This window comes from Antechinus flavipes, chromosome 3, assembly GCF_016432865.1.
Source record: "Antechinus flavipes isolate AdamAnt ecotype Samford, QLD, Australia chromosome 3, AdamAnt_v2, whole genome shotgun sequence".
NCBI lineage: Eukaryota > Metazoa > Chordata > Mammalia > Dasyuromorphia > Dasyuridae > Antechinus > Antechinus flavipes.
Genome location: NC_067400.1, coordinates 372,263,864 through 372,278,564, shown reverse-complemented (window position 1 = coordinate 372,278,564; position 14,701 = coordinate 372,263,864). Strand labels below are relative to the sequence as shown.

Genomic DNA, 14,701 nt, shown 5'->3' with positions numbered 1-14,701 from the left:
CTTGCATTTTATAGTGAAAGAAGTCTGATATGCAACACCTTGATTTAAAAAAAAAATCAGTTTACATTTGAAACTAACATCCTGAAAAGAATGTCTGAATATGTTTACTGAATGATGAAGCATTTTTGATCGAGTGTTTTTACTTCTTTAAATTTGAAATTGCCACAGCATAGAATGATGCACTTTAAACTTGTAAAGAAATTTTAATTATTGTGGTTTTACATTTTCAAGATGACTTAAGAGTTTTCAGGAAAATGGTTCATTTCCCCCTTGTTAGTCTCTGGTGCATTAGAGTAGGGAATTCCCAAGTTTTACATTTTGCAGTGAATGTGAAGATCTACAAACATTTATATAAATGATTTCCTCTCATCTCAGGACAACTTAAAGAGTCATTTTGGAAAAGAGAGTTCAAAAATAATTCTGAAGCAAATATTGGATACTTGTGCTAAAGCAATTTTTTTTTATTTGTTTCAGTTTACTGCAAACATTATAACTTTTATGGCAATACTGAAAGACTGGGCAAAGAAATAAATGTGCACACAGACCTTTTGGCCTATCTGAAAAAGAGGTGTCCTTTCTAGTCTACCAAAATGTCTTTGTTCTTCTTGCATATGACTGATATCTGCCTCCGTTCCTTTCCTAGCATCAAATGCTGACCCAAGGAGCAGGTAATCGCAAGTTCAAATGCACAGAGTGTGGCAAGGCCTTCAAATATAAACACCATCTGAAGGAACACCTGCGAATTCACAGTGGTGAGTAGCAGAGGTGCTGGTGCTCTCATTTGCATTCTGTTTAATTAGCTGAGTTTTAAAGATTGTTTAAAATTTACACAGTTCTGTTTGTAGCTTTTTTAGAGCTACTAAGGTATTTCATAAATTATGTGTGCCTGACTCATCCTCATGAGATTTGTCCTACCATTAATAGCACTGTCTTGTGAAAAGATTTGTAATACTAACACTTATTAAAAATTATAAATGCTTTGCTTTGTTCCCAGAGCTCAAAGAAATATACATGGGTTCCCCCTCCTCCCTTGAACCCTTGCTTATATTGAATAATCTTTTGGCCTAAAAAGCTTCAGTTTCAAAGTGGGGGAGGCAATTAAAGATAATTCAATGTAGTTTATCTTTTTATAACTAAGAAAGATATAAGAAAGTTCCGTGTAATCATATGAATTAAGAATTTTGTTAGAAAGACAGGGGGCAGAGATTTTCTAAATGTTACTTCAATCTTGGGATCTGTGTTTGAGCAAAGAAAAACCTACCTTTTAGATTTCCATCCCAGAACAAGTCTGATAACTCTGCCAAGCATTTTATTACCAAATTGGAAGCTATTCAAAGGACTTGTAGGATTGGGGGAATCAATGGAATCTCTACAAAGTTGATTAAAACCATGGCTCCACTCCCCTTTAAATAGTGTGACATCTTTATTGTGCTATTGACCACACATTAATCTGACACACTCTTAAAATGGGAGGCTGCCGATGGCTAAGGGAGATTCGGAATCCTTCCTGAAAGCAGAATAGATAGCTGTTCACCTTGCACAGCTGACATCCTGAACTATGTCAACTCAGTGTAGATAAAACTTAGGAAACAGTTATGGTCAAATAATTCTGATTTAAACATTTAGAATACAGAGCAGCCTCATTTTTGCCCTTTCCACTTAATCACTTGGGTGGCTACCTACTCCAGTAGCTGAATTAGATTGCTACCTATCATAAGATAGTATAATGTCTGTTTTAATTATCATTTTAGGTGAAAAACCCTATGAGTGCCCTAACTGCAAGAAACGTTTCTCACACTCTGGCTCGTACAGTTCTCACATCAGCAGCAAGAAATGCATTGGTTTAATCTCCGTAAATGGTCGAATGAGAAACAATATCAAGACGGGTTCTTCTCCTAATTCTGTTTCTTCCTCTCCCACTAATTCAGCCATTTCACAGCTGAGAAACAAATTGGAGAATGGAAAACCACTTAGTATGTCTGAACAAACGGGCTTACTTAAAATTAAAACAGAACCACTAGATTTCAATGACTATAAAGTTCTTATGGCCACACATGGGTTTAGTGGCGCTAGTCCCTTTATGAATGGTGGACTCGGAGCAACCAGCCCATTAGGAGTCCATCCCTCTGCTCAAAGTCCAATGCAGCACTTAGGTGTAGGAATGGAAGCCCCCCTCCTCGGGTTTCCTACAATAGGTAGTAATTTAAGCGAGGTACAGAAAGTCCTACAGATTGTGGACAACACGGTTTCCAGGCAAAAAATGGATTGCAAGGCTGAAGAAATCTCAAAGCTAAAGGGTTATCACATGAAGGATCCATGCTCTCAAGCTGAGGAACAAGGAGTCACTTCTCCCAATATCCCACCTGTGGGTCTTCCTGTCGTGAGTCACAATGGTGCCACTAAAAGTATTATTGACTATACTTTAGAGAAAGTTAACGAAGCCAAAGCCTGCCTCCAGAGCTTAACGACCGACTCCAGGAGGCCGCTCAGTACCATTAAGAAGGAGAAGTTGCGTACTTTAATAGACTTGGTCACAGAAGACAAGATGATGGAGAACCATAACATATCCACTCCGTTTTCCTGCCAGTTCTGCAAAGAAAGTTTTCCCGGTCCCATTCCCTTACACCAGCATGAGCGTTACCTTTGCAAAATGAATGAGGAAATCAAGGCAGTCCTTCAGCCTCATGAAAGCATAGTTCCCAACAAATCTGAAATGTTTGTGGATAACAAAGCTCTCCTGTTGTCATCAGTACTTTCTGAGAAAGGAATGACTAGCCCCATCAACCCATACAAGGACCACATGTCTGTACTTAAAGCGTATTATGCTATGAATATGGAACCTAACTCTGATGAACTACTGAAAATTTCCATTGCTGTCGGCCTTCCTCAGGAATTTGTGAAGGAATGGTTTGAACAACGAAAAGTGTACCAGTATTCCAATTCCAGGTCGCCATCACTGGAAAGGACCAGTGCCAAGGTGGCGCTGGCTGCCACCAATAACACGCCCACTAAAGACTCTTTATCAGCCAGGTCTCCTGTAAAGCCCATGGACTCTATAACATCACCTTCTATAGCTGAACTCCATAACAGTGTTACTAATTGTGATACTCCTCTCAGGCTAACAAAACCCACCCACTTTACCAATATTAAACCAGTTGTTGATAAATTGGACCACTCCAGGAGTAATACTCCTTCTCCTTTAAATCTTTCCTCCACATCTTCTAAAAACTCCCATAGTAGTTCTTACACTCCAAACAGTTTCTCCTCCGAGGAGCTCCAGGCTGAGCCTTTGGACTTGTCGCTACCAAAACAAATGAAGGAACCCAAAAGTATTATAGCCACAAAGAACAAAACAAAAGCTAGTAGCATAAATTTAGACCATAACAGTGTTTCTTTATCATCTGAAAATTCAGATGAACCTCTAAACTTGACTTTTATCAAGAAGGAGTTTTCAAATTCAAATAACTTGGATAATAAAAGCACTAATCCAGTATTCAGTATGAACCCATTTAGTGCCAAACCTTTATACACGACCCTCCCACCACAAAGCGCATTTCCCCCTGCCACATTTATGCCACCAGTGCAGACCAGTATTCCAGGGCTGCGACCATACCCGGGACTAGATCAGATGAGCTTCCTACCACATATGGCCTATACCTACCCAACTGGAGCAGCTACTTTTGCTGACATGCAGCAAAGGAGAAAGTACCAACGGAAACAAGGATTTCAGGTATGGGACAGGCTGTGTTCCTGCTGAAAAAAAAAAAAATGAACTGTTGACAATTGTATAGATTATGTTCTCTTAGGAAAAAATAATCTGGGGGTTGGGGGAGAAATCAAATGTATTTTTAGCAGGAGTAGAAGAGTTTATTTTAACTTCCACTTGAAAAACTGAGTGGGCTAGAAAAATAAATGGATGTAACACTGGAATACTGTACTATATAAGCACATTTGCTAAAAAAGAAAAAAGATAAAAGCACATTTGGAAGAACTTAACATTTATTTTTGAGGTTTATTTATATTGTATTTGTCAGCCATTAGAATTTTATATTGCTAACAACATTTGGTAGGCCTTATGTATATGCCAAAAATTATAGTCCACAGCAGTCACATACCTTTACAGATGTTCACAATATGTAAGAACAGATATATATGCTCTGTGTGTATGTGTGTATATGTGTGTGTATAACATGGTTTAGTGGAGCGATTTTGAAGAATAATTTTAAGATACTTTAAGACATTCCCTTATGTCTTATTAAGTTCCATTAGTAATTTTACTGACTAGTAAATGTTTTACAGTTTCAAATGTAAAAATCAGGTACATTTTAACATCATGGAGAGTAATCCCTGCCTGCACAATAGGAGCACAAACAGCACTGTACCTCCATAACAGCTGTTCCAGTATTCCAATTTACAGTACATCTGCCCTCTTTGTAAATGTATTTAAGCCTATTTAATCTTCTCTAATATTAATTAGTGCAGACGTAGTCTAAGAAAACTGAACTGTGTGATAGCAAATGGAAATGTATGTTATCATGCAAGTTTGCACTCCTTAGGATCAAGACAAAATAAATATCAAGAAATTTAATAATTTACTGATCCACATTCATTATTGCTTAATGCTGAAGGCTGTTTTAACATAGATAGAACATTGATAAAAAGTGTTATTAATATTCCCTATTTCAAATTACAAAATTAAATATAAAAATATAGCTTGAGGCCTTTAGTCAGTAGACATACATTTAAATAGATTGCATAATAATAACATTTTGTACCTAAATATGAAATTCAATTAAAATGGTTTTCTACAGCTACAGTTATTTCTAAAGTTAGGCCCTTGAAAAATAAACAATTTTCTTATACGTATGTCATGAGATCATTTTTAAAAATTTCTTATAAATATTCATTTTTTTTTTTTACCTATGGAGTTTTCTCCTTTATCTTATCAAAAAAAAAAAAAAATAGTGAAATCTCCTCTCCGGGACAGAAGTGCTTCCTATATTATTCATTTATGAGATATAACAGAATGATATTAGATTTGAAATATGTCATTTAAAATAAAATAATTTAGATGGATTTGTAAATATTGTCTTTGAGAAATTCCAAATGTCACATTGTGAGGATCCAGAGTGTTGTAGAAAAGTATGGCAAAAGAAATAGAATGTGTTAGATAAACTATTTGATTCCATCATAGGGAGAATTGCTTGATGGAACACAAGACTACATGTCAGGCCTAGATGACATGACAGATTCTGACTCCTGTCTGTCCCGAAAGAAGATCAAGAAGACAGAGAGTGGCATGTATGCATGTGACTTATGTGACAAGACATTCCAGAAAAGCAGTTCCCTTCTGCGCCATAAATACGAACACACAGGTATGAATGACTTTAACTAGCTAGTTAGAGCTTCACTGCATGCTGTACATTTCATAATATTTAATGAGTACACTTGTGCGACATAAGATGTAGCATATGCTGATACTTTCAACAAGGAAGAAATAATGCTTTTGCCTAGCTCAGTTGGACTTTTTTTTTTCTTTGCCTGTTTATTGGATCCTGTGCGTAATTATAAATGCATTTGTCTTCACCTCCTTTGACTTATCTGTAAGCTGGATTCACAAATTATGTCGGAGAATAGCTTAGTGGGTAGTGCTGTGAGAGGATATGGCATTCAGAAGATTAGATATTAGATGAGTCTTGGTATTCTTAGACCGTGACTATACCCCCTATTAAAGCATCTGCTTGAAAACAAGTCAGGGAACCAGTTGTCTGTTTCATCAATACAACACCAAACAACCAGCTATTGCTGCTGTTGTTTGCCAGGTATTTGGGTAGCGGAGAGGGACAGCTATGGAAGGGTTCCCGAAGCTCAGGTAGCCATGCTGGTACCATAAACAAATCCTGAAGAGGAAGGGAAAAGGGATGCAGAGTATGTACTTGAAGTTGTGTTCTAAAGGAGATAATGAAATTATCTTTGGATGGAAAACTAAAACAAAAATCCTTAAAATGTATTACTTCATCCCTAATTCATGCACTCCTAACTTTGGGAAATGGTACAAAATAAGGAAGAACTTGCTAACAATTGGAGCTATCCAAAAGTGGAATGGGCTGCCTCAGGAGGTGGTGTGTTCCCTCTCATTGGAGGTCTTCAAGCAAAGGCTGGATGACCACTCGTCGGGTATGTTGTAGAGGGAATTCTTGTTCGGGTATGGGTTGGACAAATGGCCACTGACATCCCTTCCAACTCTCAAATTTTGTGATTCTGTCATTCTGGGGAAATGCCCACAGAACATTCCGTGTTCTATATTTTGTAAATTCTGCACATTTGGAAATTTGGTACAGGCCAAATTTAAGGTGAAGTTCTGATGACTTTGAATATGGGGAGACGATTTGTTCACCATATCCAAAGAGCTATTTTGCATTGGTAGTTCTGCACTTTTCCATGTTGAAGCAGATGAAAGAGGAGATTGACTTAGGATGGATTAGGATTTGATTAGGGCAAAAAGTAGCTGTGAGTTAGGTTAGTTGAGGAAGAATAAAGTTAAAGCTAAAAAAAAAAAAAACAACTTTCCATCATTTTGCTAAACCTCATTCTCTACTCAAAAGTCCAGAAAAAGTCTATAATTCAATGGAAAAAGAACAGGAATTGGGGTCAGGCGAGATCTGGGTTTAAATCCTGCTTCCTATTCAATTTAATCCAATAAACATTTATTAAATATCTTCTATATGCACAGCCTTATACTAGATTCTTTAGTGAAATAAAAAGGGAAAAAAATGTCCCTTAACTTTAAGGAAAATATATTTTCCTAGGGAGGAGGGAGTGGTTTATGACATTCTATGTGTTTGACTAAGCACAAGTCACTTTGAGACACAATTTCTTTGTCTATAAAATGGGAATAATAATATCAGGCATACCGACCTATCAAGTTTGTTGTGAGGATCAAATGATACGTGTAAAATCCTTTGCAAACCTTAAAGCACTATCGTGGGGGATGCCTTTCATGAATTTAACAGAGAGTAAGATAGAGTTTTGAGTTTGGACCTAGCTAGTAGAAAATTTAAACTGTTAGGAAAACTCGGGAATCCTAATTTTTGATGCAGCTTTCCTTCAACTTGATCACATTGTTGTTTTTTCTGTGTCCTGAACTCTAACTGAACTGATGGAGAAATCTATGAGAAGATAGAGTAAGGGGCCAATAAACCGAGAGAGAGAGAGAAAGAGAGAGAGAGAGAGAGAGAGAGAGAGAAGAGAGAGAGAGAGAGAGAGAGAGAGAGAGAGAGAGAGAGAGAGAGAGAGAGAGAGAGAGAAAGAGAGAGAGAGAGAGAGAGAGAGAGAGAGAGGAGAGAGAGAGAGAGTGAGAAAGAGAAAGAAAGAGAGAGAGAGAGAGAATAGTAACATTTCAATTTGTAATAAAGGGTCCAGATTTAAATCTTTTAAGCAAAGTATATACCAAAGAACTAGAATTATTTGGGGAAGGAGGAAGTAAGGATATGGAATAAGAGAAAGAGGAAGTATATTAAAACTATACTTATAAATTACTTTTGAGTTCATAACCAGAAAATACATCGGACTTAAAATTTTCCCTATCCTTGTACCTCATTCATAAATATTTTTGTCAATATTTGAGAGTTGTTATAGACATTGCTGACCCTTTTAGGTTAGAAAATTCAACTAACTTTAATATTTTAAGCATGTTCAGTTATGAAATATCTGTTTCATATTTCACAATTTAACCCCCACTGTTTAACAGAAGCAGTAGCAAGGACACTTTTCTGTTTCTGAATGATTTTAACATAACCATGTACAAACATTACCTTTTACAGAACAGCTTCTGTAAAGGTCTTATCTTGGAGCTGCCCTACATATATATTAAGATAGGGCTAACGTTCACAAGTAGATTGACTTTAAGGTCAATAGTCTTAATGAGATTAAAAGCCAATTGATAAGCAGGAAGATGAATAATGAAATTATCCATATTGAATTTTTTTCCAAAATAAACTGCATTTAAACAAAACAATTTGCTCTTTTAAGATGTGAGACCTGATACTCTAAAGTTTATTTCCTATCTACAGAATAGTAACCACAATATCACTTCTCTGAATTAGCAGGTAATAATTCTGCTGTTAGTTTCCACCTTATTAGTTTTCTGGCTTGTCAACTTCTTGCTCTCTTGACTCAACATATGACAAATTGTCCTTATTTCTGAGCTTGGTTTCCAAAAGGAAGATCACGATTTATTTTTCTATTATCATAACATATATAGAAATTTAGTCAATTTCCCTTTTTAATTGAATATCTAGGTCTTGTATTTTTAACAAATGACTAATAGTAAGATTTTTATGTTTAATAAGATTCTCAAAAATATCATTAATGGAAGCTACATCTAGATTTCTAGGGTTAGCAATAATAAAGTAAATTAAACAAATATTCAGATAGATATTAATTCTAAATTTGTCATTGATAATGATGCATTGGCTGAATTCATAGTTTAACATTAAGAATGTTTTCTTTTGAAAAGTAGTAAGGAAGAAATTATAATGCATATGTTCTTAGAATCCTATGTATTTTTTCTTTGACCTGTTGAATTTGTTTCTCTAGAAGACTAAATCCTATTATTAATTTATGTGGCCATAGTCAGTCATTCCATTATAAAGTTAACCAAAAATGTATTCAGAGCTGCCCACTGCTGCTTTGGTTCACAATTAGCCTTCATTATTGCTAATGTTGTGAGGCATATGGTAACTAGGAGGTCTGAGCTCATTTTATGATATACTGAAAGAGTGTCTGAAGTATTTGAATTGGTCTTTAGGACAAACCATTTTAGTAAATTTATATTTTAAAGTTCATTTGTTGAAAGCTAATCTACCATTACCTTTTGTCCCCACCTCTCTCTCTCATTCTACTTGATCCTTGTTCACAGTTAACTTACTTTGACCATCATTAATAGAACAACATAATCTTTAATTTTTGAAATTTATGATTTCTTAGTTTCTTTTTCTGAGTAGAAAAAAAAAATCCTCTTAAGGATTGGCTTTTGCTGCATTCCAGCACCAAAAATGTTAATTATCACAAAGAAAGCTTGTGAATTCCATGTATGGCTTGCTTTAAAATACTAATTTGAAAATTCCTTTGATCATACACTATTGGGACTCATGTATCTACTCCACTAACTTCCTTAGGTCTTCTTTATTCAAAATGAGCTGAAAGCCTAGGGGTTAAGTCAATCACTAGTCAAATTCTTTCTTAGGTTACACACTACTGTTTTTATATCTTAAACCTTCTGCCATATGATTCATTTCAAACATCATTCTAGCTTCCAGGTGAATCATTCAGCTAGAGATTAAAGAAAAAATAAGCCTCAAAAGGCCTTAAGCATTCAGAAATTTGGATGTTTCTCTGAACCTCATTCCTATACAAATGTATTTCTAGGAGCTCTTGATTTCAATCAATTGAACAAAAGATGAATGTATAAACCACTATCTCTTTAAACTAGATTAGAAGGTATACCAATTGGTGACATTTCCTAGTGTGTGTGACAGGAGTCAAATATTTTTCTCCATCAATATTTCCTTTTTGCTCGGTATGTGTAATAATAGAAGTTACTACTCACATTTATATTGTGTTTTAAGGTTCACAAAATTTAATATGTTTTTTGCACGACAGCCCACTGAGATAGGAAAATTACTATCTCTATTTTGTAGACGATGAAACTGAAGCTCAGAGAGTTTAAGTAACTTATTCAGGGTTATATTCTAAGTAAGTCCAAACCAAGACTGCCTATTTCATGTTCTTACTTCTGCAGATTTCCTTGTGATCTCTCCCTTTTTTCCTAGAACTTTTGTATTTCTTTTTCTCTCTATGTGTGTCTCTCTGCCTCTGTCTCTGCTTCTGTCTCTCTTTTCTCTCTCTCTCTCTCTGTCTCTCTTTATCTCTGTCTCTATCTCTTTCTTTGTCTCTTTCTGTGTCTCTCTCTTTCCTCTCTCTCTCTTCAACTTCCCTCCTCTTTCCTTTTATTACAGTAACTCTTTCCAAGCACTCAGATGACTTGGAAGAATAAAAACTTTGTTCCTCAATTCATAGACTCTTAGAATTAGAAGAGACATTATCTAGACCAAACTCCCTCATTTTGCAGGTGAGGAAACTGAGGCCCAGAGAAGTTAAATGACTTGCTCAAGTTCACATGGTGAGTTAATGACAGAGTTGGTGCTAAAAATCAGGACTCCAAGTTCACAATCCACTTTTCTTTCCATTACATCATCCATCTTAAAATCAACTCATTTAGAATTTAACTTTCCTAATTTCATTAAAAAGAAAATGCATTATATTTTAAGATAAATTCCATATACTTCCTTCAGATCATGAAGCCATATTAATGTTTTCACGCTATAAAAATATTCTTTATTAGTGACAGTATGCTCTGGAAAGTAATCTCTAGCCACAGAATATTTTATGAGCACTAATTTAATTTAAGCTACTTATGCTTCTCTTATAGACCCCAAATCCTGTGTTCCTAATAATGTTATACCTCAGGAAGAGAGAATCATTCCATTGGTAGCTCACTTTGTAGCTTTCTCATGAAAAGCAGATTCAGAAAGCAATCCCAAAACAGAAGTGATTTGAGTGCTCTTAATCAATCTGATTAAGACCATCAATTCATTTCAAATAAGAACAAAAGATGAACCCTTCATCTGGAGAACTTCAAAGGAAAGGAGACATTCTGAAATAGAACAAGACGCAGGTATAGAATTCATGTCTTTTAGTCACATGAGATAGCCTTGTTCTACATTTAGCCATTAAGAGAAGTTTGGAGAACATTTTTTAAAGTTTCTCTTTGGGGGAATTTATACTGAAATTTGTCTCTATTTTTTTTTCAAAATTAATTATATGGTATTTTGGTCTACAACAGAAAGTCATTTTTACTCTAAAATGCTTTCAAAATAATCAAAACAATCTAGCTAACTACACGCAGCAGCATGACCAGTAAAGAGCTAGAAATGTCGCATGTTCTAATTGGATTGATTTCACCAGAACTTAGAAGAATTCATCTATTCGGTTCATTTCTGCAAACAATTATTAAGCACTACTATGTACAGACATAGACATAGGGCATTGTATGAGCTACTGAGAATGCACAGATGAAATGAGACATACCTGTCAAAGACCAGCATGGACACGGTGGTCTAATAGAGAACTGTCCCCAAAACCTGGAAGGATTTAGATCTTGACTTTGACACCTACTTTTTGTGTGACCCTGGACAAGTCACTGGACCTCAATGTTTTAGGCATCTTTAAAAAATTATAAGATACAGAGAAGATGCTTTGGTAAAGAAAATCTCCTCACCTGAAAATTTCTATACCAATAAAATCACAGGTCCGTTTTCTTTATCTGCATCTTACTCATAGTCATTATTAAAAGGAGAAAGGAAAGGGAGGAGAAAAATAAGGTACAACAATAAATGATATAATTTTCTAGGTAAAAAAGAACTTCAAGAAAATTTTATCTGAAATGATATGAGAGAAAGTTCTATTGCAACTGAGAAGTAAGAGGTCAGGATGAAGCAAGCCTTCAGTGATGGCATCTGAGTTGAATTGGAAGGAAGGCCGGGATTTCAATAGGAAGAGATTGGGGGAAAATTCATTCCAAGCATGGGGAACAGTATGAACAAAGACATACAGAAGAGAAATCTTAGAACAAGAACATATAACATGTGACAGAGAGGATTCCAATTTAGCAGCAATTTAGTATATACAAACAGGAGATGTGCTAGTTAAAGCTGGAGTCAAACTGTGGAGTCAGTTAGTCATTCCTCAAACATTTTCTAAGCATTTAAAAGTGTCAGACACTATGCTAACCACTAGGGATATAAAGAAAAACAATTTTTTTTTTGGAAAAAAATCTCATCCCTCAAGGAGTGTACATTCTTGAAAAAAGGAATAAATATGATCAAAATTGGTATGCAAAAATTATTTGAGCAACAGAGTGAAGGATTAGGGTGGGCAGAAATAGTTTAGTGTTGTTTCAGCTATGTCTGACTTTTTGTAGCTGCATTTGAGATTTCCTTAGAGTGGTTTGCCATTTCTTTTTCCAGCTCATTTTACAGATGAAGAAACTAGGGCAAATAGGGTTAAATGCTTTGCCAGGGTCATACGGTTAAAATAAGTGTCTAAGGCCAGATTTGAAATCAGGAACTTGCGTCCTCCTAACTCTAAGCCTGGCATTCTATTCCTTACACCACCTAGCTGCCTATGTAGTTTGGGGACAGGAAGGCTATTATAAAAATTAAAAGGCACTAAGGATATGAGCCATTTTGGTGGCAGTATAAGTGGAGATCAAGGGAAAGAAAAGTAAAATCAGAAGTGGGCATTGAGAATTGATTGAATGCAAGAAATAGCAAAGAATAAAAATGACTGATCTGGAGGCTATGACAGACGACATTATTATAAGATGATACATTTAGATGTAGAATGGATCTTCAGAGTCATCCTATTCAACTCCTGAATTGTATAAATGAGAGAATCAATTTAAGTGATTTGGCCAGTGTTACACAGGTAGCAAGTTACAAAACCAGCATTCGTTTGTTGCTTAATCTACTGACCAAAAAACTGTATTCTGTTGATGTTAAATTCAATGTGGGGCAAGTTGAGCTTGAAGTATGATGAGGTGGAAGTATCTAGCTGAAAATGGGGGAATATAAGATTAAAACTGTGGAGAAAGGCTAGAATTTAATAAATATAATATAGTGACTGTCACCACTAATTGTAAAAAACATAGAAATGGAGAAACCTGCGAAAAAAGTGTTTTCAAATGGATAAGAAAAGGATCAAGCATTAAAGCTTGAGGGAAAACAAAGGAGATGAGATGGGAGGATATTTATCCCAATAATAGCAAAGAAACCAAGGTATTATTTGTAAGTGGCCGCAGATAGATCTGCTACCATTCATTCCTATATTATCTTATGGTAGCAAAAGGATATTTATTTATGATTTCATTAATATTGCCTTTGACTCAGATGTTTCTCCCATATATTTTGACTTAGTTTATATAAGGTTCTATACTTGTAACCAGAAAGACACAAGTTCAGATCTCACCTCTGACATTTATTATTTGTGTGACCATGAAAGTCATTCATTCTCTCTGAGCCTCACTCCTTAAGTTGTATAGACACATACACACACACACATACACAATCACAGTTTGATTAACTGATGAAGGAAGTTAATCCTTCATATAATTTACCCCAAAATTCAGCAACAAAATTCAAAATAGTTATCTTATTTTAGCAATGGATAGAGATGTGGTAATTTTCAGTTCATAGCTATTTTGTGACTAGATTATGACATTTAAATTCTACCCTTTATCATAGTTACTTGTGTAAAGGTCTTATCTTCTCTATGAAATTGTAAACTCCTTTGATGGCAAGAACCATATCTAACTCATCTTCCATTCAAGAGGAGCTCAACGAATTAACTACTAACTTCTTACCCTCTTTTGATAATATTTCATTTACTATAAAGTTCAGTAAAGAAAGATCAGACTTGTAACACAACCACATAAACCCTTCATGAAGGCATGATCTCTGCTTTCTTAAAATATTCTGTGTCGTGTTAAATTACCTTTCCACCATGGTGGTCTGCAAAATGAAAGAGCATGCCATCTTTCCAGACTTTAGACTCTCCATTGGAATTCTCTCTTCTGCTATTTAGAATACTCATTCATCACATCTTTTCCAAGGGACAAGGAGTGGCTTTTTGTGGTTTGAATTGTGTTTTTTCTCCTAGACTATTAGCTGCCTTAAACTTCCCAGTAGAATTGTAGCTCTCCTATTTTCCAATACAATATTGCAGTCACCAAGAAACACCCTTCTCTTCTCCTGCCTTCCAGGTGGATAACTTATTCACATCCTAATCTCATGCTTCATCACCGCAACTCTATTGAATATACTATTAAGATAGAATCCATTTAATGATAGAGTGCAAAGCAATATACATAGCTTTTATGAAAAAAAAAAGTATTCCATAAAGGCAAAATTAATTACTAACTGATATTACATATAGCTGCAAAATTGTATAAATGACATGGATGGAATGGGCTCACCTCACAATATGACATTTAGCAAATGAAAAAACAGGATTAATGATAATAATGTTTTTAAATTCAATTGAATGAAATGTGAGTTTGTATTGATGAAACTTGTAGCTACATATATGTTATGATTATATGTCTTGCTATTGCATGACACATTTCTGATTTTTGTTGTGAAGCATCAGACTGATAAGTATTTTTTGTCAGTTCTATTTTGGAATCAAACTTTTAAGCATGGCAGCTATGGAAGGTGTTGAAGGCATTCCAGTGCTATTTGTGGCCTGGAATCAACCAGATGTGTTTAGGCTTGGCACTGGTTTCAAGTTCCAAACACTGGTTAGAAATTGCCTAGGATGCCAAAGGAAATACTGCATTCTGCTGCTGAAGAGTACTTTAACACTCAACGAGTAGCTGACATCTCATGGAAAACTTTGGGGAAGCAGGAAGGGAATCCTGTTTGAAATCAATTTGGATTCCAAGGCACACCTTTTTTTATTTGTGTTTTTTTTTTTTTAAAGATTTCTTTTCCTTGATTTTTTTTTTTTACTGGAATGATGAGTGTTAAATCATTTATTTCTCAATATCACCTTGATTCTTTTCCTGTTCATTGCTGATCTG

General features: G+C 35.3%; 1 protein-coding gene across 2 annotated transcripts in view; it reads left to right on the top strand.

Moving 5' to 3' along the window:
* The window catches only part of ZEB2 (zinc finger E-box binding homeobox 2), a 148,525-nt gene that overhangs the window by 127,711 nt on the left and 6,113 nt on the right, over positions 1 to 14,701 (top strand). For both annotated transcript variants that reach the window (XM_051985826.1, XM_051985827.1), the window contains 3 exons: positions 644 to 752; positions 1,752 to 3,730; positions 5,195 to 5,375. In XM_051985826.1, the coding sequence (XP_051841786.1) occupies positions 644 to 752; positions 1,752 to 3,730; positions 5,195 to 5,375 (2,269 nt within the window). The remainder of the gene's footprint in view (positions 1 to 643; positions 753 to 1,751; positions 3,731 to 5,194; positions 5,376 to 14,701) is intronic.